Genomic DNA, 22624 nt, shown 5'->3' on the forward strand with positions numbered 1-22624 from the left:
TTTTTTCAGTGTTTTGTTTGTTCGTGAGTAAATCGGTTTGGCTGAGATTAAAGTTATTAGATTAGATAAAATAAAACTTTATTAATCCCCCGGGTGGGAAAAGACCAATAAATTCAAACGTTTGTTGTGATCTAATGAGCTCTCTCAAACGCAACATCAGTTTTTGGCAATTAGGACACAACATGAAATAAAATCATAGCAAACTGTCCAAGACACCCATTTTTGTTCATCTTATTCCTCACATACAGAGTCTTGAACGATCAGCCCCACCAATCATATAGCACAGATTTCATCGTATATTAGTAAATAAACCCAGTATAGCACTTCACTTTTAGACTGCAGGCTGACATATGGGTCCTAGAATTTCCAAAAGTAGAACTGAGGCAGAGTCTTCAGCTGTTCTTGTGGAACCATGATCTTCAGGGCACCCTGAACATCCATTATGATGCTATGGGCTTTGTTTTGACAGTTGAAGATAAAAGAACCAAACACTTAAAGCAAGTTTTTCGTCCATGGATTAAGCCATGAAACAACATGTGTGTAATCAAGCTGTTTTTTAATGAGAGCAGCACTTGAGCCTTAGCTGAAACGCTTAGAGCTGAAGTCATTTGTGGAACAACAATCTATGAGGAAATGTTAACGTGTCTGGAGCTGAGTGTGAGGAGGAAAAGAGAGAAGTCCAGAACATAAACTAAAATGTTTTTAAAAGAAAGATATAGAGAGACAATAAGCTAGCTACAATAAAAATACATTTTAAGACGATATTTTGTTATAGCCATCCAGAGTTGCTGTGTAAAACAGACTAAAATCAGTGCCATCCCTCCCCATTCTGCTGGTTAGATGATATTAAACTAGAGCTTTGTGGCCACAGAGACGCTGCTTATGTTTGGAGAAACAAGGAAGAGGCATCTAACCTATGGAGCACTGCCCCACAGAGTGAAACACGGTGGAGGTATTGGGGATGCTTCAGTGCATCTGGAACTGGGAATCTAACAAGGTAGAAGGAATCATGAAGAAAAAAGGATATGTGAAGATTTTGAAAGAAAACCTGAAGCAGTCAGGAGCAAAACTGAATATTCTTGTTTCTGTGTGCAAAGTAGAAAAATGCAAACATCCAAATCAAACTAGGGTGTTTGGAAAAGCTGTTAGAAAGCATTCACTCTGTTTAACAGGTTGGGGTAATAATTCTGTCCTCGTCTGCAACTGTCAAACACTGTTACATGATCAGACGATGAGTTGGACATTACAGAAAATATCACATGTGTCTGGAACCTACCTATGACGGCATTGGGCTCTGTTCCAAAGGCACACACACAGGGAGAGCCTGAGGGGACCTGGAACTTGGAGAAGCTCCACTTAGAGCTGAAATATTTAGGCAGGAAGCTGGCTGAGGCCAAGCTGCAGAGACAAAGATAAACAGGGTGTTTTAGGCTTTATGTTTATAACACTGCATCGGATTTAATTACTACGCAACAGATTCTTCTCATCATCTAAGTTCAGAAAAAAGAAACACTTAAGCAAAGACCAACCTTGACTGTTTGTTCCTTTTTGGGTCCTCTGCAGCAAATATGTGCACTGTGCCATGGTCACTGGACACACAGATGAGGGACGCGTCCTGATTAAAATTAATGCTGAAAAGACAGCAGACCAAGAAAATAACACACTTTCAGTAACTCAGATACACAGAGGGACAAAGTAAAACCTGCAAACTGGTTGCTCTATTAATGAGTGTGCGACACAGCAAGTACATTCCATTAAAGCTTTGCTAGACAGGCACTGAAAGATATAGTTAAAGCTTTCAAAACAGTACAGCCCATACCCTGATTTCTTCCTAAGACCAAATTATATGGGAATCCCTCCTGTAGACTCATCACCAGCAGGAGGGACCATACTGCCCATACTGCATATTGTCAGGTGCCCTGTTCAGTCCAATCCCTGGCTATAGAGGCTGGGCTAGGACAAGGAACCTCACCTTTTGGTGGGAAAGGAACTTGAGGCAGTGTGTCAGGGTGAAAGGCACTGGCTAGATAATATTCAGTGTTCAACTCAAGCTAGGACCCTAGAACCAGTCTCTTGAACAGGAGCTGCGTTCCAGTCTGGAGCTGCATTCATTAAAAGGCAACAGGCAGTGATGGGTACCTCGGCTCGGCTCAATTGACACCCCTTCTCAACGAGAAGTCTGGGCTCGGGTGAGCCTGACTGCTGAAGATATCTACCTGTTCGGAACCATGATAACAGGGTTCTGGCGGATCGGAGCTGGCTTGGCCCTGGCTTATCGAAGAATTAAGGAAGCGGAACCGGCTGTTCAAACCCCACAAGGCTGCCCGCTGGGATTGAAATGATGGGAAGAGGCGTGAGTTTCTCAAAATGGGCTCATTGAGTGCAGCACGGAGAAGATCTTGGAGAACGCACGGCTGCCGTGAATACTCAGAACAAGACCTCTGAGTGAAAAACTGGATTACATCTGGAGGGTCTAGCTCGAATAACACCTTTGAGTGCAAATTCAATCACATCTTGGGGAAGTGCACTGCGGTCGTGAGTTCTCAGAACCTGCTCTTTGAGCAAAAAGAACGACAACATCACGGAACGTAAGTTTGGATAACATCATAGGAAGCTCGTGGCTCTCCAACGGGAGATTGAGAGACCAGTGTTGGACTGTTAGAACTGCTTTGAAATTCATGAGTTGTTCGCACTAAAGTAAAAACCATCATCACTTCATGCGGATACCCTCTCGGCGCCAGCTGCGGCCTCAAGGCTGGAGCCGAACAAAAAAAACACCCTGATAACGACTGTGTTGAGTCTGTTCCTTCCCATTCCATGCAAGGCCACCTGGGTTGGCTGGAAGACTGTTTACTTAGCCTAGCAGGGCGAAGGACACTGTCTCAGCTGAACTCTGGACACGCACACACACATACATATACACTGATATGCACACACTCATCCCCCCTCCCTTTCCAAACGCCTTCGACGCTTATTCCCTTCCGATGTTGACGGTGGATCAAGGAGACCAGCGCACAGGCTGCAGGCCCGGATGTGCTGTCTAAATCGGCTGTCTCTCACCCTTTACCCACCCCTGTTGCTTGTCATGTGTTTCTTTGGTGTATTAAGAGTTTTTTTCATGTGCTATGTGCAGAGGTGTCTTTTTTCTGTTCTCAAACTGATCTCCCTGTTGGAGCTCAGTCTGGGGGGAGTTATTTTTTCTCCTTATCTTTCCTCATGTGGTGCATTTTCCATTGTTATACCTCTCTGACCTGTCTTCCCCATGTGATGTTTGTGTAATGTATGTATGGTCAGAAGGGTAAGTCGGCGCTGGCAAAGGTCGGCAGCCTTAACCCAATTTCCTTCGGGGTCAACCTTCAGGATCAATAAAGTTTTATTGAATTGAATAACTGTACAGTTACAATGAAGGCTTGGTCCACATTGTTAAGTCCAAGCTGGACTTATTCCCAGCGGGTGGCTGGACCTCGACAAGAGCTGCCTTTTTTCTCTGATTCTTTTCATAATTTTTATGGACAGAATTTCTAGCATAGCCAGGTTGCAGACAACTTTAGTGGGCTCAGTATCACATCTCTACATTTTACAGATGACATGGTTCTCCAAGCCTCGAGCTAACCTCCAGCTAGCACTACGGCGGTTCACAGGAGAGTGTAAAGCGACAGGAAGGAAAATTAACACTTCCAAATCTGAGGTTATGGTTCTCAGCCAAAAAAGGGTGGAGTGCCCTGTCTGGGCCAAGGACAAGCTGCTGCCTGTGGAGGACTTAAGTATCTTGGCGCCTTGTTCACGAGTGAGGGAAGTGGGAGATTGAAAGACAGATTGTAGTGGTCCGCTGTGATAAACAAAAAGCTGAGCATAAAATCAAAGTTGTCGATTTATTGGTTAGTCTATGTTCCTACACACAGAATGAGACTGTTGATACAAGCAGCAAATATTAGCTTTCTCTGAAGGGTGGCTGGTCTTTGACTTAAAGATAGGGTAAGACGTTCAGCCATTCAACAGGAACTCAGAGTAGAGCAACTAGCCCTCCACATTGACAGAGCTAGCTTGCTAACTTATTATTTAATCATTTTGACATGTTTCTCATGCTGTTAGCATTGTGCTAAGCACTTACCAGTAAATGTTAGCTGCCTGTGAGCCTCGTCTTAGCTCCTGTATGAGCTGACCTGCAGATGTGTCAAAAATTCTAATGAGTGTCCCCTGTGGAAATATAACACAGAACACAGGTTAGTAAGAAATACAGCAAAATACACAACTGAAGGAGTGTCCCTTTACTACTACTGTACTTAATTTTCTAAAGTCCATACTTTCTCTGATGCAGTAGCTATTCTTGTGCCCTGAAGGTTGAGCGCTATGCAGCACAGTGCCCCCTCATGGGCAGGGATGTCAACTGGAGGCTTCTCTGTGTTGGCAAGGTCCACAATCTGTACGTGGCCTGAATGCGTCCCAGGGAAGGCCAACAGAGAGTTGTTGCTGTTCGGACACAGCACACACAGACCTGAGGAGGACAAGGAGAGAAAGCGAGCAAGTGTTGAAAATGTCACACACCTGAAGAACAGTACTTCCACAAAAAAAAAAAAAGATTTGTTGCTCTTAAACAAAAGGAACATTTTTAGCCACTGAGCTCAGTTTTTTTTTCACTTATTCCTTTGACCAGAGCAGTAGAACATTTGGGACTACAGTTTTGGTGATTAATACGTTTCCAAAGAATCAGCATGGTTTAATGGCTTGAGCAAGTCACAGTTTTATTCAAAGGGTAAACTGACCTTTGGGATTGTAGCAGGTCTCAAACACATGTAGCTGATGTGGGTTGTGGGTAAAGGTGAACACTTTGATCATTGAGTCAAGGACCACCACAATCCTAAGAACCAGGGACAACCGACACACAAGCAAAAATGTAAACTATTAAGTAATGCCAAAAAAAAGGAAAAACAAAATTTAAGAGTTCATTTTTTGGATTTAAATCTTTATCAGCCTGTCTCACTGATGTTAAGATCCTTTATTTTATTCATTTACTCTTTTTTAAAAATGGAGTGTGAATAAAAACAACCACGATATCAGCAAACAAAAAGATCAGAATACAAAAAAGAGAAACAAAATCATTAGAAACTGCTGCAATAATAACTGAGCTACCTGTCACGTCGAAGTTTCACTGCTTTTACTTCTGTTGAGAACTCAATCTCAATGACAGTCTTCTTCTTCAGGTCATCCCAGATCATCACTGGAGAACAAAAAAGCCGTCACATATATAAAACATACTGCATGTTCTACAGGAAGTGGCATTTTAGTGTTGCAACATATACAGCATTTAACAGACCTTAGTCATACTGTGCAAAATGTGAAAGTATGGTGGAAAAGTAAAACAAAGGGTTATCTGCCTTGGACCTGGAGATATCCCATCAAACTGATATGTGTTTTGCTTCTTTTCCATTGTAATTTCTCAAAACATTACTTTAAGTACTAACAGCAACATCCCACTGAAATCCATAGTTAACACCCTTTGGAACAAAAGCTGCAGAGTGGACAGGTGAATGTATGCATTTATAATCTGTGGCTTTTAGTACAAATAGCAAACAGGTGAGATTCTCACTGTGTATGACAGACAAAAAAAAGAAAATCTTTCTTAATATCTAAAAGTGATCATTTGTCAGATTACAGGACTGATTTAAATCCAGTATTGACAGTAAAGCAAACAAAGCTGACAAAACATACCTTTGTTAGTTGGGTACTTGGGTTTCTTGCCTCCTCCCACTAGTGCTAAATAGTTACACCTGAACAGCATCTCCACGTGGCCAACCCCACCCTCGAGGAATTCTGAAAATGACATTAATGGGCAGTAGTGTAAAATACTGTAAAATACAGTAAGTGACAGTAGTAGGTAAAAAGAAAAAAACAAACAGAAAACTGCACTGCTTGCAGTCTCTTAACTGTGGGTTAGCTCAGAGAAAGGAGAGACTGCAGACCTAAAGCAGTTAAATTTGAGTTTAAAGAAGTGCAGGTCATGTGCTTGGTCACATGCTGTCTTAGCCATGTGCTGGGTGAAATGTCCTCCATGTTTCAGGACTTGCAATGCAGTTACAACACTGACTTCCTGTGAGCAGCATCCGCCAAGTTCTAACAATTATTTTGCCTTTGTTTTAAATCACTGAACTCTACACTGTATGGTATTCATCGTTTACATTCGATTTAATAATATAAGACTTTCACTCAGATACTGTTTTTCTCTTACTCTATTTTATTGAGCTATACATTGTTTGGCTTTTTTGTGTTGTTTTTACTGCTGTAACACAGGAAATTACCAACTTCTGTGATAAAGCATATCTTATGATTTATTATGTACTAAGAAAATTATATCATCACTCATATATCATCACTCAATGTGCCTTCTCATGCAGACAGCTGTATGTAAAGATCTCTGGGTTTCCCCACACATGGACTTTAGTAGGGTGTGTTACCCAGCTATAAAGAAGGCTCCCCAAGTGTACTCTGATACTGGACAATGCCCTCACTCTTATTTTAGGGTCACTTGCTGCTAGACAGCCAGTTCCTGTCCTTCCTATCCAGGCTTTTCAGGGTGGTCCTCATTTTCACTCAACTGTCTTGAGTCTTGCAATCAGATAGACTCCAACTCCACAGTCTTTGACTGCAGCCGACAATCCACCTTCACAAGGAATGTCCATCAAGAACTGCAAAAACTGAAGGGGGGCTACTGTCACCAGCTGCAGCCCATGATGGTAGAGGATTTTACTGGAAAGGCAGCACTTATACTCATATATAAGTATGATACTTTTTAATATTTCTAACAAAGCATGGGTGCTTATCCATTCACGTGAACAGACAAGTATGCCCATTGTTAGTGTTAGTCCATTTTTATTATATTTGTCCTCTTCAAATTAAAGAAAATCAAGGAATTCTTGTGGAATTTCTTTTCAAAGACTGTTTTCCTGTCACTGACTTCTTTTTAAAATGGTTTAATATTTCCACACTGCTTCTTCTAATCCATTATCTAGTATGTGAGCAAACCAGTGACTGTAGAAAATAGTATTTACAAAGTCTGAGGCGTAAAATCCCTACCAACAAAAAATATGACCAATCTTTGCAGTCATGTTACCTTGTTTCTCCTTCTCTTTGAGAGGATCCGTGTTGTACACACGAAATCCATTCTCCATACCGCAGGCAAAGCATCCTGTAGAGAGACACCGAGGTCAAACAGCAGAAATCACAAGATGAACACAAGGTTAATCCACTGTTGTTGCCATACAATGTGGTTCTCGTAAATGACTTTACAATATCAGGTCATCTCAAGATTTACAGTAATGAGAACGCACTACACGAGGACACTGGGAAGAATGAGATGCATAGACAAGTGCAGCCCTTATATAGAAAGTGTTTGGATCTCTTCTGGAATTCATATGAAACTGCCGCATCATATGTTGACAACGACGACAGTGACGTTTAGTGCCATGGCCCCATAGTGTAGTAACAATAAGTTAACTTCAATCTTCACAAATGTGGCTGACGAGTAACTTTAACAAAAGGTTATGATAGATGCTGACCGCACGGTCAGGAATCACACTCCAACTTTACGGCCTGTGTAAACGTTGGTGGGTGGGGAGCTAGGAAAATGTCGATTTAACGTAAACTACAAATGAACAACATGTTATCTGTATTTTAGAAAATGGACAGTCATAACGAAAAACTGATCATCGGGAAAGCTAACATAAAATTATGCAATTAAGGTGCATTAATGTCGGTTTAACGTTCATTTACCGAAGGGAGCTGTTAGCATTGCTTAGCTAACACTTGCTGACACCCGTTGTGGTCACAGTAATGACTAGTGCGATAAAAACTTAGCTTATATTAGCATTTGTGCTAAGTTTAAATACAAATCAGTTAGTTAATTTCCTCGTTATAGAATTCGACCATTTTTTATCATGTCTGTACCAATTTTTCTAGTTTCTAATTAAGACTCGATAACTGGTTAGCTGAAAACAAAAACGCTAACTATTTTTCGGATAGGTTAGCCTAAGCTAGTATTAACGTTGAGCGCTTAAAGTTAATGTTTCAAGAAGAGAGAGCACGTAGCCATATTTTCACAATGGACTACAATATGTGAACGTGAAAAACTGCAGTTGTTATTTTAGGTTTTATATTTGAAGACGCTGGCTTAGTAGTGATAGATTAGCATCAACGATGCTCCCAAATCACGTTTGGGAGGACAAACCCCCCCACCACGACGCTTCATACCATGATCCTGGTTAAATCCAGCATAGAGGAGTCCATTCCCGTGCGGATTTGAAGGCAGTAAATTCATTATTGTGACAGAACAACCGAATGCCAAACAGCGGTAACAAGTTAATCCAACAGCTGCTGTCTGAGAAGCTAACTGGCTACCATTCCTCCTGACTGTGCTGAATAGGGAGGAGGAAAACAAACGAGGCTGGTTCCTTCTCAGGAAGCGCTGTCACCAGTCGGGAGATCAAAGAGGGTTTGCACCATCCGCTAAGCGCATTCAAGAGACGAGAGCAAATGCTGAAATAATTGCAAAAACTTCGTTTTTACTAAATGTTGCTTTCCGACTTAACTAATAAGCGCGTTTTTAAGATCCAAGGGAAAGTCCATCAATATGTAATCCAATCCCATTCTATTGCCCTACAGTTATACGTAATATATACCAAGCACCACGGTTTAATCTGTATTTACCGTCACAATAGTGCATTAAAATATTGTATTAGAAATCATATAACAACCCACCGCCGATATAGCCCCAGTGGCCTAATGGATAAGGCACTGGCCTCCTAAGCCAGGGATTGTGGGTTCGAGTCCCATCTGGGGTGATGTATTTTAAAATGAATTTAGTAAGACGTGGTAGAAAACTTGAAATTTAGACCAACACAACTACTGGTTTACGATCAGCGGAATCCTGGAGGGTCGCTCATCTTTATTTAATAGGGAACTGTAGCATTACATAGCCTAATGTGGCAGTTCTCGAAGTGAAACATGAATATATAAATACAGCAAAAATAAAACGTCATCAGTGTTCAGTTATGTTCACACCAAACGCGATAGTACGTGAACAAAAACGCGCCAGACGCCCTAAATGACAGCATTTGCTCCAGGAGCTGCAGCTGTTTATTTAGACCTGGTTTAATTCTGGTATAGTTTAATATTTGTATATAATCCCCGCAGCTGTCAGACTCTATAACAGTGGTCACCAGCCTTTCTTAAAACAGAGCTAGATAAAATTGTGAACAGTTTGGTTCACTTTTAGTTATGTGGTTCTATCTAGCATATTGTATCATGATAAGCTGTCTTATCACTGGTTAATTTTTCAAAAATATTAACAATGATTTAAGCAAGGAAAGGTCTACATGTCAACATACAACTCTTTATTTCTATTAATGTCTTACTTCATTCCTACCTGATTGACATGTCTAGGAATTATGAGTGATTGGCTCACTGTAGTGGTAAAATGTTGCTACCAATCAAATTATGATATGGTAAAGTTAAAACAAAACACAACTGACTGTTTTATATTATATCTAATATATATTATGTAATTATCCTTATAATTACAAAATGTTTTATGTAAGATTTATGTTTTGTAATTTAAATCTGACATCACAAAATTATTTTGGAATTGGAATAATGTATTTTGTAACTGCAGTACACATAATACTAATTTTGAACAATTTTGTCCAGGTTTCTTGTCACCGGGGACTCCTTCAGGACTAGGGATGGGTACCGGTATCCGGTGCCATGATGGCACCGGTTCTGACATAAACGGTAGTAACCAGACCAAAAAGCAGCGCACATTTCGGTGCTTTATTTCGGTGCTTTTTTCCCTGAGACGTCATACACTTTGGATTCTAGCCAATCATTTTACCTTTCCGAGGATAGTAGGCGGGCCCAGGTACCTACGTTCTTTTAGAGCAGAGCTACAGATGAAAAATGTCCAAGGCGAAGCGGTCAAAGGTCTGGCTGTACTTCACAGCAAAAGATGCAAACTCAGCAGCCTGCAACAAGTGCTTTAAGGTGATACTGTGCAAAGGAGGTAACACCTCGAATCTGATGAAACACCTGGCGACGCATAGCGTTTTTTTTAAAGCCAAGAAATGCGCCGTATTTGATAGCTTGCTGCAAGACCTCACACCGTGCACATCTACTGCGGGAGTGGTGCCTGTTATGGGACCCGGAGTTAGCAACATCCCCCAAGAATCCGAAGAGTAGAGTCCTGGTCCCTAGCCCTGCCAGTGTAGCAGAAATGATGACAGATGATGATGCAGCAGCAGCCGTTCTTCTCTGCGTGAGTAGCTTAATGTTGTTCGTGTGTAATTTACGTTGAGTAGGCTAACCACGTTATTACATTAATGCACGTAAGGTGAACTAGCAAACACCATCATAGCTACATGCGGCTGTCTTCTTGTTTGATGGCAGATACTCCCTTCACCCTGGCCAAAAAGGCTAAAATGACCAAAGAAAAAGTGGGAAACAGTTAAACATGAGAGGTTTTTAGACAAAATTTGTGTTTTTTCCATTGTTTAAGCACTGCTTCCAGCCAAGAGTGATACCATATATGCTCTATAGCTGCAGAAAAGGCTAACATTGTTATCTTTTTACAAAAAAACAGCTAAACATGAGAGGTTTTTGGACAAAGTGTGTGTTCTCCAGTCTTTAAGCACCGGTTCGAGCACCGTTTAAGCACCGGCACCGTTTCAAAAGTACCGGTTTGGTACTGGTATCAGATAAAACCTAAACGATACCCATCCCTATTCAGGACCATCGCGTTCAGTTACAGAGTCGGTGTGCCAGATCACCCCCCAGGTAGCGACGGCCATCTGGGACTGTCTAGTGGACGACTTCATGGCTGTGCCTTCACCTGGAGACTGGCGGTCCATCACAGAGGGATTCCAGGAGCGCTGGAACTTTCCTCTCTGCTGTTCAGCTCGGGATGGGAAGCACATCCAGACAAAGGCACCCCATATATCATACAGGAGAGACACACATTGATATACACTAAATATTTATTTCATTTCTTTTTTTGTGGTGCCCAAATTTATGCTGCTTGATTTTGTTTAAACTGCACACTTTCTGTAAATCCAGTGAACTTCTTTTCACTTCAAGTATCACTGTGTGTGTCTCCTGTATGATATATTTAACTGACATGTTTTATTGTAACAACCAACGATTTATACAGGAAAATAATGTCTATTAACAAGGTTGCCCAAACTTCTGCATCCCACTGTATCAGTATATTTTGTCATTAGTATAATATGAAATAAATTCTACATGTGTCAAGTCGTGTGCCAACATTTGCTGTGTAGTAGAACTGAGACATTAGTCATTATAAAAATTTATTTGAAATAATATTAAAATTCTCAAACAGAAAATCATTAAACATAAATATATAAAATATAAGTATTTACAGAGAGACAGGAATAAAAAGGACCAGCTGCTCTCCAGAGCAGGAACAAGGCTGAGGAGGAAATGCTAAATTGGAGACTGGTGTGGACTCTTCAGGGACTCCAGGATGGCCAGCTCCACCACCGATGGACCGTCCTGGGACCCGTCCCTCATCCGCCTCAGAGCTGTCCTCCTCTGTGGGCCTGTAAAACAGCACAAAACACAAAGAAATGAGAAGACTGCTACTAGAGTTTCATTTTCAACATTGAAAAAAAACAACAAAAAAAACAGGATCTAATCAGATTGGTTGTAGATATTTAGTAAAGGTGATCACAAGGCAATCCCACCGAGTAAAAAGCTATCAGTGCTTGCTGTACATACCTGTGGGTGCAGCAGCAGGAGCTCAGGGACTGGGGAGCCAGGAGAAGCAACAGGGGATGCTCTGCTGCAGAATCAGTTGGTTCTATCAATACAGTATTAAATGTTAACAGGTTGAATATAATAATCATAGAGTAGACAGTGGTCCCTCCTTTATTGCAGCAGGGGTTCTCAGAATAACTAGCCCCTGGTCACGCACTTTATACACTTTTTTCCACACACACATGAACATTAGTCACAGTTCTCACAAGTTGATTCTCAAAGTGCAAACCTTTGTAGATTGCAAAACGTAAAAGTATTATTATGCCGCGTTTTGTCTTCATCTGCCCACCACTTTCGTGCGCCTTTTTCCCCTCGCGGTGCAGGTGTCTATTTCCGAATGAAGGTCATAGTTATGGGTGTTTTTGTGCTGTTTTTTCTATTGGACGTGATGGTTATCAAAACCAAACATGATAAATTTGGCAAGCGCAGGAGACACGACACGGAGCAGATTTGTCAATCAGGCTGCAGAATGCAATGCTGTACTGTGCAAAAAAAATCAGCGAAAAAGCAAAGCAGTGACGGGTGAACAGCGGGACCACTGTGTGCTGTTTATTAATAAACAAAATATATTCCTATATGACAGCATGCATAAGAGCAGAACAGCATTTGTACATCAGTGGGAAAATAGCGGTGGCTTGCTAGCTTTTGTGCGGCTTCCCCGGCTCAGTGAAAAATTTCTAAAGACAAATGAATGAACTTACCAGGTTGCCCGATCTCTTCACATATCTTCCTCCAAGCTCGTCCTTTATATTCCTGTCTCGGTACAGAAAGCAGCTGGTGTCGTACAGCTCCGGGTGGTTGATTAGCCTTTCCTCCATACTGAATGAAGTATGAAGGGCTTTGGCTGGATCTGCACCTTTGACTTAGGTCAGAGCCACATCACCAGGCTCCTGATGGGTTGTCGCGGCGCGAATTGACACTGGAGTTCAGATTTTTCCAACTCGAGTGGTAGACGCGATACCCGCGTATGCACAAAATGCAACACAAAAACTGATGCGCGTGGTTTTATTCGCAAGTCAAACGCGCCAGACGCACTGCTGTGACGCGCGTTTCAAGCGTTTTTGCGTTTTTGCGACGCAAATCTGCTTTTACATTGACTTTACATGTAAACCTGACGCTCTTGTCGTGTCTATCGAGTTACTGTAGCCAGCTTAGTTTTCTTCACAACTCCTGTGGAAGCCATGTGTGGAATATGATTCTCTTTTATCTTGTTTATTAGATTAGGGTCACTTATACTCACCTATGAAATATCTAGATATACCACCTTCTTTTAATTTGGCATTTTTGATGATTTATCACTGCACTGACTTCTAGGTAACATAAGATAAAACATAAAAAAAAAATACCAAAGAGCAATTATTCCAGTGCAGTGGTCCCATATGGACATAGAAATCTTAAAATTTTAATTTCATTATTTTTGCCAGCAATCCTTTACATTCTCTAAAATGTTCTAAATGCTTAAAACCAAGTTAGTTTAGTAATCCTGAATTTGCTAATAACTATTTTATTCTGCCATTTCCAAATTCAGTTAAATAATTGTAATTATTTAGGTTTTCTAATTTCATAAATGCAACAAACATGGTAAAGTTGATAGCTAGCTAGTCACATATTAAAATATTTTATTTACAAATAGTAGTAATGCTAATTTATGACTGTTATCATAAGACATTCGTCTTTGGCTCTCAGCAAAGGCGGTCGCACTTTTTCTCCTCTCCTCCTCTCCCTTAGCTTCCCTGTTTAGCCTCTTATGTCCTTGTCTGGTCTCGTGGTTTTTTTTGTATTACTTTTCCCTGGAGCACTCTCTCACAGTCTGTTCTCTAAAACCTAAAAGAGGAATTATGGATTTGGATTTGATCAACTGGTCTCTGAATGCAATTGACACCCCTTCTCAACGAGAAGTCTGGGCTCGGGTGAGCCTGACTGCTGAAGATATCTACCTGTTCGGAACCATGATAACAGGGTTCTGGCGGATCGGAGCTGGCTTGGACCTGGCTTATCGAAGAATTAAGGAAGCGGAACCGGCTGTTCAAACCCCATGTCCATGCAAGGCCACCTGGGTTGGCTGGAAGACTGTTTACTTAGCCTGTCGGGGCGAAGGACACTGTCTCAGCTGAACTCTGGACACACACACACATACATATACACTGATATGCACACACTGATCCCCCTCCCTTTCCAAACGCCTTCGATGCTTGTGCCCTACCGGGGAAGATGGCAGTCAACTGGACCAGCGCAGACATGCCGCAGGACCGGATGCGCTGTCTACACCGGCTCTCTCGTACCCTTTACCCGCCCCTGTTGCTTGTCTTGTGTTTCTATGGTGTATTGATAGTCATGTGCTTTTTGTGCTGAGGTGTTTTTTCTGTTATCAAACTGTTCTCCCAGTAGGAGCTCAGTCTGAGTGGAGTCTTTTTTTCTCCTCCTCTTACCTCATGTTATGTATTTTCGTTGTTTTTTTCCTATCAGCCTACCTTTCTGACATGTCTCCCCAATGTGATGTTTGTGTAAGGTTGGTCAGAAGGTTCCTTTGTAAGTGCGCATGCGCCATTAGCGTGCTGCCTGCTGTAACCCTAATTTCCTTCGGGATTAATAAAGTATTCTGATTCTGATTATTTTTCAAATTAGCTGGCAACTAACCATTAAAGGCTACCGTACTCTCCTACGAGTGCTGCAGCAAAATCCTTTTTGAAGAAAGACCACACAGGAGATTCATGGATGTTGTGAAGGAGGACATCAAGAGAGCTGCTGTGACCTGTTCTTAGCATCCTCTGGACACGTCACGATGAAGGCTTCCTAAACAGAGCAGCTGAAAGCAGACATATGCCTGATGCAGCTTTTAATTTTTTAGGTCATCTAAAATTTTAAAACCTTTAGATTATGATACAAAAACCTTATTTCACTTATCTATCTTTGGTTGACTGTTGGTTGTCTAAGTTTATCTCAAACTGTGCTTATAAAACTTTTGTGGTTTACAATGCAGTCACTTGTAAAATTCATAACATTCTAATAAAAACTCTCCTACGTTTACGAGAAACCACCGATCCATCACAATCCACCGTGTTATTGCTATACAACAAAGATGAACAAGTCACCAGCATTACGGGCCGACTGGCCAGATAGCTGCACTGGTGTTTTTACCACATGGACCGGTTGTTTGCTGGATTTGGGGCAAAACAACTTACAATTTGCATTTTATACATCAGAAATGAACTAACTGAAAAGATGCAGCAGACAGTGAAGTTAATGTGAAGTTGGGTGTTCCTGACTGGGATTCACCTGCATCTTTGGCCAGCTTCCCCCCCGTCGTATTACTAGATGATATGATATTGAAATTACTTGTGTTAAATAACTGACACTTGGAATCAAAGGTTCAATTTATTACAGAAAAACATAATCAAAGGTCCCATGAAACCCACTTTCAGTGGAAACATTTTTATAATCATGGAGGTGTAAAATCAAAGCTGTGAAAATGTAACTACTGCTATTTGTCTAGCAATCTCACAACCTCTTAGCTTTACAAGCTATAAGAATTTTTTCCAGTAGCCAGTTTATTTCAAAGTTAGTGAAAGGACAGAATGTTGCCTACATTGTAAATGTAGGTTGATGTAGATGCTCTGATGTTCACTGCATGATTTTCACAGCAGTCATTGTAGCCTAGTCTTCTAGCATTAGGTCGTCTGATGTACTAAACCATAGGCTGTCAGCACAGTTCCAGGTTGGTGATCCAAACAGGACTATCAACATGGACTAACCCAACAAAGAGACCCATATCAATTTTAATGAAGACTACTTGTTTGACAGCCCCTACTGACAAAGAACTGAAAAAAATTTGTGCTCTCAGTCAAAAGCCACAAGACTGCTGACAAACAGTAATTTTTCCTCAAAGAATGCAAACTCCTGATCTATATCGCAGCCGCCAGAGGTTATTTTGTGTGACTTTTGTGTTTGTTTTAATATGTTAAACAGCTGTAAACGAAAAGCTGTGTTGTGTGATGTGATGTTGTGTGACAAGTAAGCCTCCAAATAACCTAGTAACCTAACCCTGTGTGATACCTAAACACTCACTGGCTTACTTTTATATTCTGTTCGCATGTCACCACTACAAAATGAGGGGGGGAAAAAAAAAGGAAAAAAAAAAGAAAATCACATTAGCATGGTGAGTCGCTAATCCGAATATCAGTTTGGTTTGAACAAACACAGGTCACAGCTATGTGGGGAAAAACAGCGATAGCAGAATATTAGAAAATGTGAGAAAAGAAAGAAAGAGTTAACAAATAAACAGTGATTGGGTGTGGGTGTCTGTGTTTCCTTCCCCTGAAACGTGCATAGGCAACTGCATTTCTAATTCATCTTGAAGCTGCACTTGCTAAAGCAGAGCTCAAAACCAGGAATAAAGAGGCAACAAAAGAAATATAATATGGGACCGTTAAGGGTCATCCCATTTATACATACAAATCTTATGTAGAACAACAAAATGTCTCTGTAAAAAATACAAGTTACATTTTCAGAATGCATTTTCATAATGCACAACGCAATTACACACATTCTAGCAATCCAAAGCTGTGCCAGCCATAGGAAGAACAATAAGGCTGATAGTTTACAGAAAATGTCCTTCAACTGGAAAACTTAGTCCATCTCTTCGTCAGCATCAACAAAGGTGTCCTTTCAGTGATAGGTCAAATCATCAGCTCTTCACTCTTTGCAAAGTTCTGGTCTACACCTAACACCAACATCCTTCAACATGGGCTGGTTATGCTAAAAATCCTTTTGGAAATATGTATTATGTCACAATGATCTATGCATGAACAAGTCTCCTGTGTCGTTTTAAGCCATGCAGGCTTGAAAACCCCTTATTGCACACTGCACAAACATATGGCCGTTCTCCAGTGTGGGTTCGCATGTGTAAAGTAAGAAAGCAAGATTGAACAAAGCCCTTTTCACAGATGTTGCACTTAAATGGCCTTTCTCCAGTGTGGTATCTCCTGTGTATCTTTAATTCTGCTGCAGATCTAAATGACTTGTCGCAGTCGTCGCACTTGAAAGGCCTTTCGCCCGTGTGTATCAAAGTGTGCCTCACCAACGCGTCCTTGCCAAAGAAGCCCTTCCCACAGTGCTCACACGGGAAGCGCAGCCCTTTGTGATGAAAATTGTCGTGCTTCAGGAGGCACCTTCTTGAAGTGAACGTCTTCCCGCACTGAGGGCAGGTAAAGATCGGCGTAGGTTTTTCAGTCACGGGTTCGCCAGAGTGATGCACACGCTCCACATGTCTCGTCAGCGTGATGCCATGCCGGAATTTCTTGCCGCACTCCCAGCACAGGAATGGGTATGCCTTAGTGTGTTTTTTCTGGTGCTCCACAAGGTCAGAGTATGAACGGAATCTTTTACTACAATGGGAGCACTGAAATGGTTGGTAACCCGTGTGCTTCCACTCGTGTCTAATGAAACGCTTCAAACTGGCAAATGTAGTCTGACAGTGGGAGCAGGTAAATGGCTCGGTGGGGTTGTGGACGTCGATGTAGTGCTTATGAAGGGCCTTGAACACTGGGAAGTTCTCCTCACAGCGGTTACACTGAAAAGGTGTGTGGGATTCTTTGTGCATGGCCAATGCTTCTGAGTCACGTACCAGTTTCATACACACCTCACAGTAGAGCGGGTTGTGAGTCTGTTTGTGGGAATCCAAAGTTGATTTGTATCTGAACGCCTTGTCGCATTCATCACACCTGAAACAATGCTTAACATCATCAGGCTTCTCAGGATCAACCTGCTGCTCATTGTAGCAAATGTTTCTTAAATGGAACCTAAATGTTTGTTTGCACTTGAACTCGACACTGCAGTGAGGACAGTAGAATGGACCCTCTAACACACTCTTCTGTTCTTCAGGGCTCTTCTGCCCTGGTTCTTTGGAAGCCCTCTCTGCAGGGGGAGAGTAATCAGGATCCTGGGTGGTATTGTCAACTGGCTGCTCTTCATTTGTGTAGTCGCAAGGAACCCCGCTTGATGACTGTTCGCCTTCATCTGCTGGGGTGTCTTGCTCCTTGGCTTTCCTAACAGCCTTTACCTTTGTCATGCTTGCACATCTGTGCTGCTGCAAGGAACGTAAGCTCTTGTAAAGCTTCTTGCATGAAGGACATGTAATGGGCAGCTCCTCGGAGTGCTGACTCATGTGTCGCTGCAAGAACTTGGCATGACTCACCACCTTGCTGCAGACTTTACAGGTTCTCTCATCCAAGTCGTTGCTTTTGGCTGGACCTTGGGGCCCGGCAAACTTTTTGGGTCCACTGCTGGTGGTACTGGAGCTCTGTGTCTTCCCAGATTTCCTCCACTGTGATAAGTACCGTTTCATCTTGAGCCCTCTGTTCTTACGCACTGATCTTTCTAACAGTGCGTCACTTTCTGGTGTTTCTTTTTTGCCCGCCACTGCACTTTCCGCTTCAAAGTCTTCATCTACAGGACGTTTCTTTTTTCTCCCACGTCTGTTTGGCTTCTTCTCCACACCATCCAGCACAGTCACCTGGCCATCCTCGCCGATGATCAGTGTTCCTGATTGGTTGTCATTGCGGTCCTCTGCTATTTCGCTTTCACTGGCCTCAGTGCCTTCCACAGTATCCATAACTACCACTGCATCAATTTCTGGTTTTACCTCACCAGTGAGGCCAAACCACTCAGGTTGCACACACTCCTCAGAGTTCCCAGTTCCCTCCACATACACCTCTTTGTTCTCAGATTCCACTTCCATCTCTGTGCAGACAGTATACACGAGACTGCTCTCTGCATCCGTTTCAGTTTGCTCATTGACAATCACAACTCTTTCCACAGGAGGGAGACACAGGGCAGACAAAATGCCACTGTCAACGATGAAAGACTCTGAAAGGAACAAGAATCATGAATGAATAAAACAGATTCTGGGGAAAAAACAAAACAACATGTTGAGAACTGATCCCATGTTTTAAAATATTCAACTCACCAATGTCCTCTAATTGGGTGAGATCTTTTTGATTGTCAAGCAAGACTTTGAGCTCCTGAGGCTGAGAGAAAGCCCCAATGCATTCATTCAGAACAGATGAGGTGTCGTTGAGCAGAGAGGCAATCTGATGAAACAAAGGCTTAAGTAAAATAACAATCATAAGAGTCAAAAGCTCTGCAGTTTCTAAACTTTTGACACAATTCTTATTTTTTTGTTCATATTCTTGTTTTGCTCTGTAGATAAGCTGGAGGGTCAGTCTAACATAACCCTGGAACAGATTGAGAACTGTTTGTAAAGTCACTTCTCTAAGCTCCCTGAGGCTGCATAGCAAGAGAAGGAAAAGTACCATCACCAGCAGCCATGACAGACAGCGAAGATGGACTTTGTCTGTGTGATGATAGACCTATTATAACAAATAAATTAAAGTAAAATGAAGTATTTTTGCAAATGAGTTGAATTGTATGTGTACAGCCTTTCACTACTCAGAGCTGCAAACTGAATGCAAGAGATCACAAAAAAGGTAACAAAAACAACTAACAATGCTAAAAAAAAAAACTAATACTACAAGGAGAAATGCTCTTTGCTCAATATAAGACATTACATTTACCTGTTGGAGAGTTTTGGTTGGAAGAAGCTTTTCCAGTCTTGACAGAAACAACCACATCAATGTCTGGATTGCTTTGTCATATGTGGGACCAAAGTCTCCAGGGAAAACATCCTACAACACAATTCAGTTTTATTTATATAGAGCCAAATTACAAAAACCATTTGCTCAAAGCAACAAATACAAACGTACAATTTTATTTTATTTTTTCCTCAAAATCATATCAATCAGGATCATATTAACAAGGACCTGCCACCAATCAATCACATTGTCTCCGTATTCAGTTTTAACTCACAATGAAGAAATTTCTTCTCTCTTCGGGATCTCTCAGCAGATTTTGGACTAGGCCCATGAAATGAGAGTCTGACACCGGTTCAGCATTCTACAAGTAAAGAATTTAAAACAGAAGAGGTCATCGTGGAACTCCAGATTTTAACGAGGAATACTAAACGTCACAGACACAAAAAAAAGTTTTCACCCACCTCCACGCTCCACAGTGATCTGAGTTTCTGCATCCGGTCGAGATGTGGTTGAATAACCTGCAGGTCCGCAGTGTCATCAGAACGACACAGCTCCAGGATCAACTGCAATCACCATTAATAAGCGAACAGTTAAGAGAAAAGATGCATTCCATTCACTCTGTGTTCTATAATGAATCTCAGGAAATGCTTCATGTTTAACATTCAACTTCTTCTTTTATTTATATACATACGTACGTACATACATACGTACATACGTGTGTATGTATGTATGTATATATATATATATATATTTATATATATATATATTTTGTTATTTACTAACTAATCTTGAAATGACTGTTCAGTACAGAAATGAAGCCAAACAATCATGTTTTACAGTCCCGTGGTCTCAACCTCAGATACTCAACTAATCAAAGTGATGTCATGACAAAAATGAATGACCAACAAAACATTGTTTCTCCTTCATTTATGTCACACAATGCTGTATGTAACGTTTCTCGCGGTTAGTATCATGGTTGCTAGGCAACCTGAACAGCACGACGAAGGCTAGACCGTCCCATTTCACAAGCCTCTTACTTCCGCACTTCTCGTACTTACAGTACGCACCGTACGTAGTGCGCGTACTTCAAGCGTGCAGTCTTTTAATTGGGACACAGCCATACTCTCAGTGAGTGAGTCAAAACAAAGACTGTGACAGCTTTAAGATAACGACAAAGGCAGCTGCAGGCAACCATTAATCTCTCTAAAGGATAACTATCATTCTTTCTCAACTTAGTGGGTTCCACCTTTTGAGGTTTGGATTAAACAAACTAAGACGAAGAATTGTTTATAGTAACTGCTGCAATTAAAATTAAAACCCAATTTATCATTCAGCCCTACTGCATACATCAAAGGCTTTTTTCTGTTTAAAAGCCACAATTGTTGATCAGATATGAGTCTTCAGCTTCAAACAACACACTAACCCCACCTACTATCACCCATGGAGTATGTAATTAAAATGTATGTTAAGCTGCTAAACAAACAAGTGAAAAAAAATACATGTATTAGTAACATGCTGGAGCGCCATGCGGAGCACCTAGATTCTGCCAACTCACTCGTGCTCTGAGTCCCAAGACGAGTTCAGCGCGCTGCCTCGTAGAGAGAAGCTGAGGAACAATTTCTGTGACCATAAACACAAACTCCTCAAGCAGCCCATAGTCTGACACAACCTTCTGGTCCACAGTCTGCCAGATGGCTGCAGAAACCAGCCGAATCGGTGAGACCAGGAGCCGCAGAGCAGAGAGGGGAAGAGAGGGGCCTGCAAGGAAAAAGGCATTTTTAAAAAAAAGTGCTTGAAAGGCAATACGCAGTGAGAGTGAAGACAGGCCAACAACACAGACTTTCCCATTTAAGTTGTCAATGGAGTGATGACCACAAACTAAATTCCCTTCATTTAGTCACCGTCTTTATATTGGTTCCAAAAGAGAAAGGAGATTCATGCATAGTATACCAAATCAAAATTTTGTGAAGTTTTTCACACAAAAAAATCCCATCACGAACTTACCAGCAGGATTAAAATAAAATGTTTTATTTTAGCTCGAATGGCCATTATTACCGATAACAAAACTAAGGTCTCACGTAACATTAAAGCGGAGTTATTCTTCACAGAAAAACACAAACAAAAACAACAACAAAACGCTTAAATGCCGAGCTCCGGATAAAGCGGATGTGCCTGCTACTTTCATTTCCGTAATCTACTATTGAACCACTGTTACATATCAATTTGAATGTTTAACAGTATAACTGCTTGCATACGTTGCTAATATGTTTGCATATCCCCTTCCCCTCTCACCCAAAACCCCCAAAGCAAATACATGAATCAGTGATTTACTCAAAACAGGCGGATTCACTTCAACGAGTGAATTGCTGTCAATGACTTTTCCTAGCCTAGCCTAGCATTATCTAAGCACTATGGAGAACTAATACTCACAAACGCTGAGTTAAAGAATTAAGTCCAGCAACGTGTTTCCAGGCTAGTAAAAAGTAGAAGCAGTTTGTATTTTTTTAGACACAACTCTTTAGTAAAATAATAATATAATAATAACGACCGCTACGGCTTTAGCAATGCTATTCCCGCGCGCGGGCTAGATTGCGGCCTAGCCAAACAAAATTGTATACAAGCATTTAAACTCACCAGGTAACTCGGAGACACCTCCGTCCATGCTGCGAGCTGTCTGCAGTTACATTACAGTCAGAGAACATGTAATACTGTGACCGAAGTCAAAGTAACGGTTTTAAATGGGTTGGAAGCCAGAAAGCGAAGTCACACAACTGATCTTTGTGCGTCAACTGTTGCCTTTTCGTTCCATCTACAATAACTGTCCGACAACGGGAAATAGTCCTGTTATTCGTTCCGCATCGCGTTTTTTTTTACATTTTATTTTACTGTGCTTTTGGCCTTTCGATCTCCACTCCCCTTTGTTTCTGTATGGCTAATAAAATTGCGAAATAGGTGCAGGAGCAACTTTGGTATGGCCATGTTTAATTCCTTAACAAAGCGTGAACTAAGCAAGCTTTCCACTAATTTCTTTTAGTAGTCTTCAGGAATGGTTCTCCAGGCTTCTTGAAGAACATTCCAAAGCTCTTCTTTGGATGCTAGCTGCGTTTTCTTCTGTTCTCTGTAAAGGTGATCCCACATCTTCAATAATGGGATCAGGGGTCTAGGAATGCAAATCCGTGTCCATGTGTAGTGTGTGTGTGTATTTGTGACAGTGA

At 41.4% G+C, this 22624-nt stretch overlaps 2 protein-coding genes and 1 non-coding gene across 5 annotated transcripts in view; 1 reads left to right on the plus strand and 2 right to left on the minus strand.

Annotated features, from left to right (window-relative positions):
- Positions 1 to 8616, minus strand: part of wdr45b (WD repeat domain 45B) — an 11666-nt gene extending 3050 nt beyond the window's left edge. The window contains exons 1-10 of one of the 3 annotated variants that reach the window (XM_005721928.2): positions 8245 to 8616; positions 7109 to 7183; positions 5710 to 5811; positions 5131 to 5218; positions 4764 to 4858; positions 4305 to 4495; positions 4112 to 4197; positions 1530 to 1631; positions 1277 to 1398; positions 877 to 989 (exon numbers count right to left, since the gene is read on the minus strand). In XM_005721928.2, the coding sequence (XP_005721985.1) occupies positions 967 to 989; positions 1277 to 1398; positions 1530 to 1631; positions 4112 to 4197; positions 4305 to 4495; positions 4764 to 4858; positions 5131 to 5218; positions 5710 to 5811; positions 7109 to 7183; positions 8245 to 8311 (951 nt within the window). In that variant the 5' untranslated portion in view covers positions 8312 to 8616 and the 3' untranslated portion in view covers positions 877 to 966. Of the gene's footprint in view, positions 1 to 876; positions 990 to 1276; positions 1399 to 1529; positions 1632 to 4111; positions 4198 to 4304; positions 4496 to 4763; positions 4859 to 5130; positions 5219 to 5709; positions 5812 to 7108; positions 7184 to 7767; positions 7826 to 8244 lie in introns of those variants that run through there. The other 2 variants (XM_005721926.2, XM_005721927.2) reach the window with 2 other exon arrangements.
- A 145-nt stretch (positions 8617 to 8761) lies between these two features.
- On the plus strand, positions 8762 to 8834 carry trnar-ccu (transfer RNA arginine (anticodon CCU)). Its single transcript has one exon. It is a non-coding gene; the product is annotated as a tRNA-Arg (tRNA).
- Positions 8835 to 15182: 6348 nt separating this feature from the next.
- On the minus strand, positions 15183 to 22209 carry LOC106455916 (zinc finger protein 135-like). The gene is made up of 7 exons (XM_013913065.1): positions 22044 to 22209; positions 20965 to 21167; positions 19871 to 19972; positions 19684 to 19770; positions 19392 to 19502; positions 18785 to 18908; positions 15183 to 18684 (listed from the first exon to the last, which is right to left on the minus strand). The coding sequence occupies exons 1-7, from the start codon at positions 22069 to 22071 to the stop codon at positions 16616 to 16618; spliced, it is 2724 nt and encodes a 907-aa protein (XP_013768519.1). The 5' UTR covers positions 22072 to 22209; the 3' UTR covers positions 15183 to 16615.
- Between the last annotated feature and the right edge of the window lie 415 nt (positions 22210 to 22624).

The sequence above is a fragment of the Pundamilia nyererei genome, unplaced genomic scaffold, assembly GCF_000239375.1.
Source record: "Pundamilia nyererei isolate P.nyererei 1_Seehausen unplaced genomic scaffold, PunNye1.0 scaffold00005, whole genome shotgun sequence".
NCBI lineage: Eukaryota > Metazoa > Chordata > Actinopteri > Cichliformes > Cichlidae > Pundamilia > Pundamilia nyererei.

Coding starts and splice junctions, on each gene's coding strand:
- LOC106455916 (XM_013913065.1), bottom strand. CDS start 22,071: ATGGACGGAGGTGTCTCCGAGTTACCTG. Junction 21,168..22,043: donor AGGTGTCTCCGAGTTACCTG/GTGAGTTTAAAT, acceptor TTTTCCTTGCAG/GCCCCTCTCTTCCCCTCTCT. Junction 19,503..19,683: donor AGAGAAGAAATTTCTTCATT/GTGAGTTAAAAC, acceptor ATTGTGTTGTAG/GATGTTTTCCCTGGAGACTT.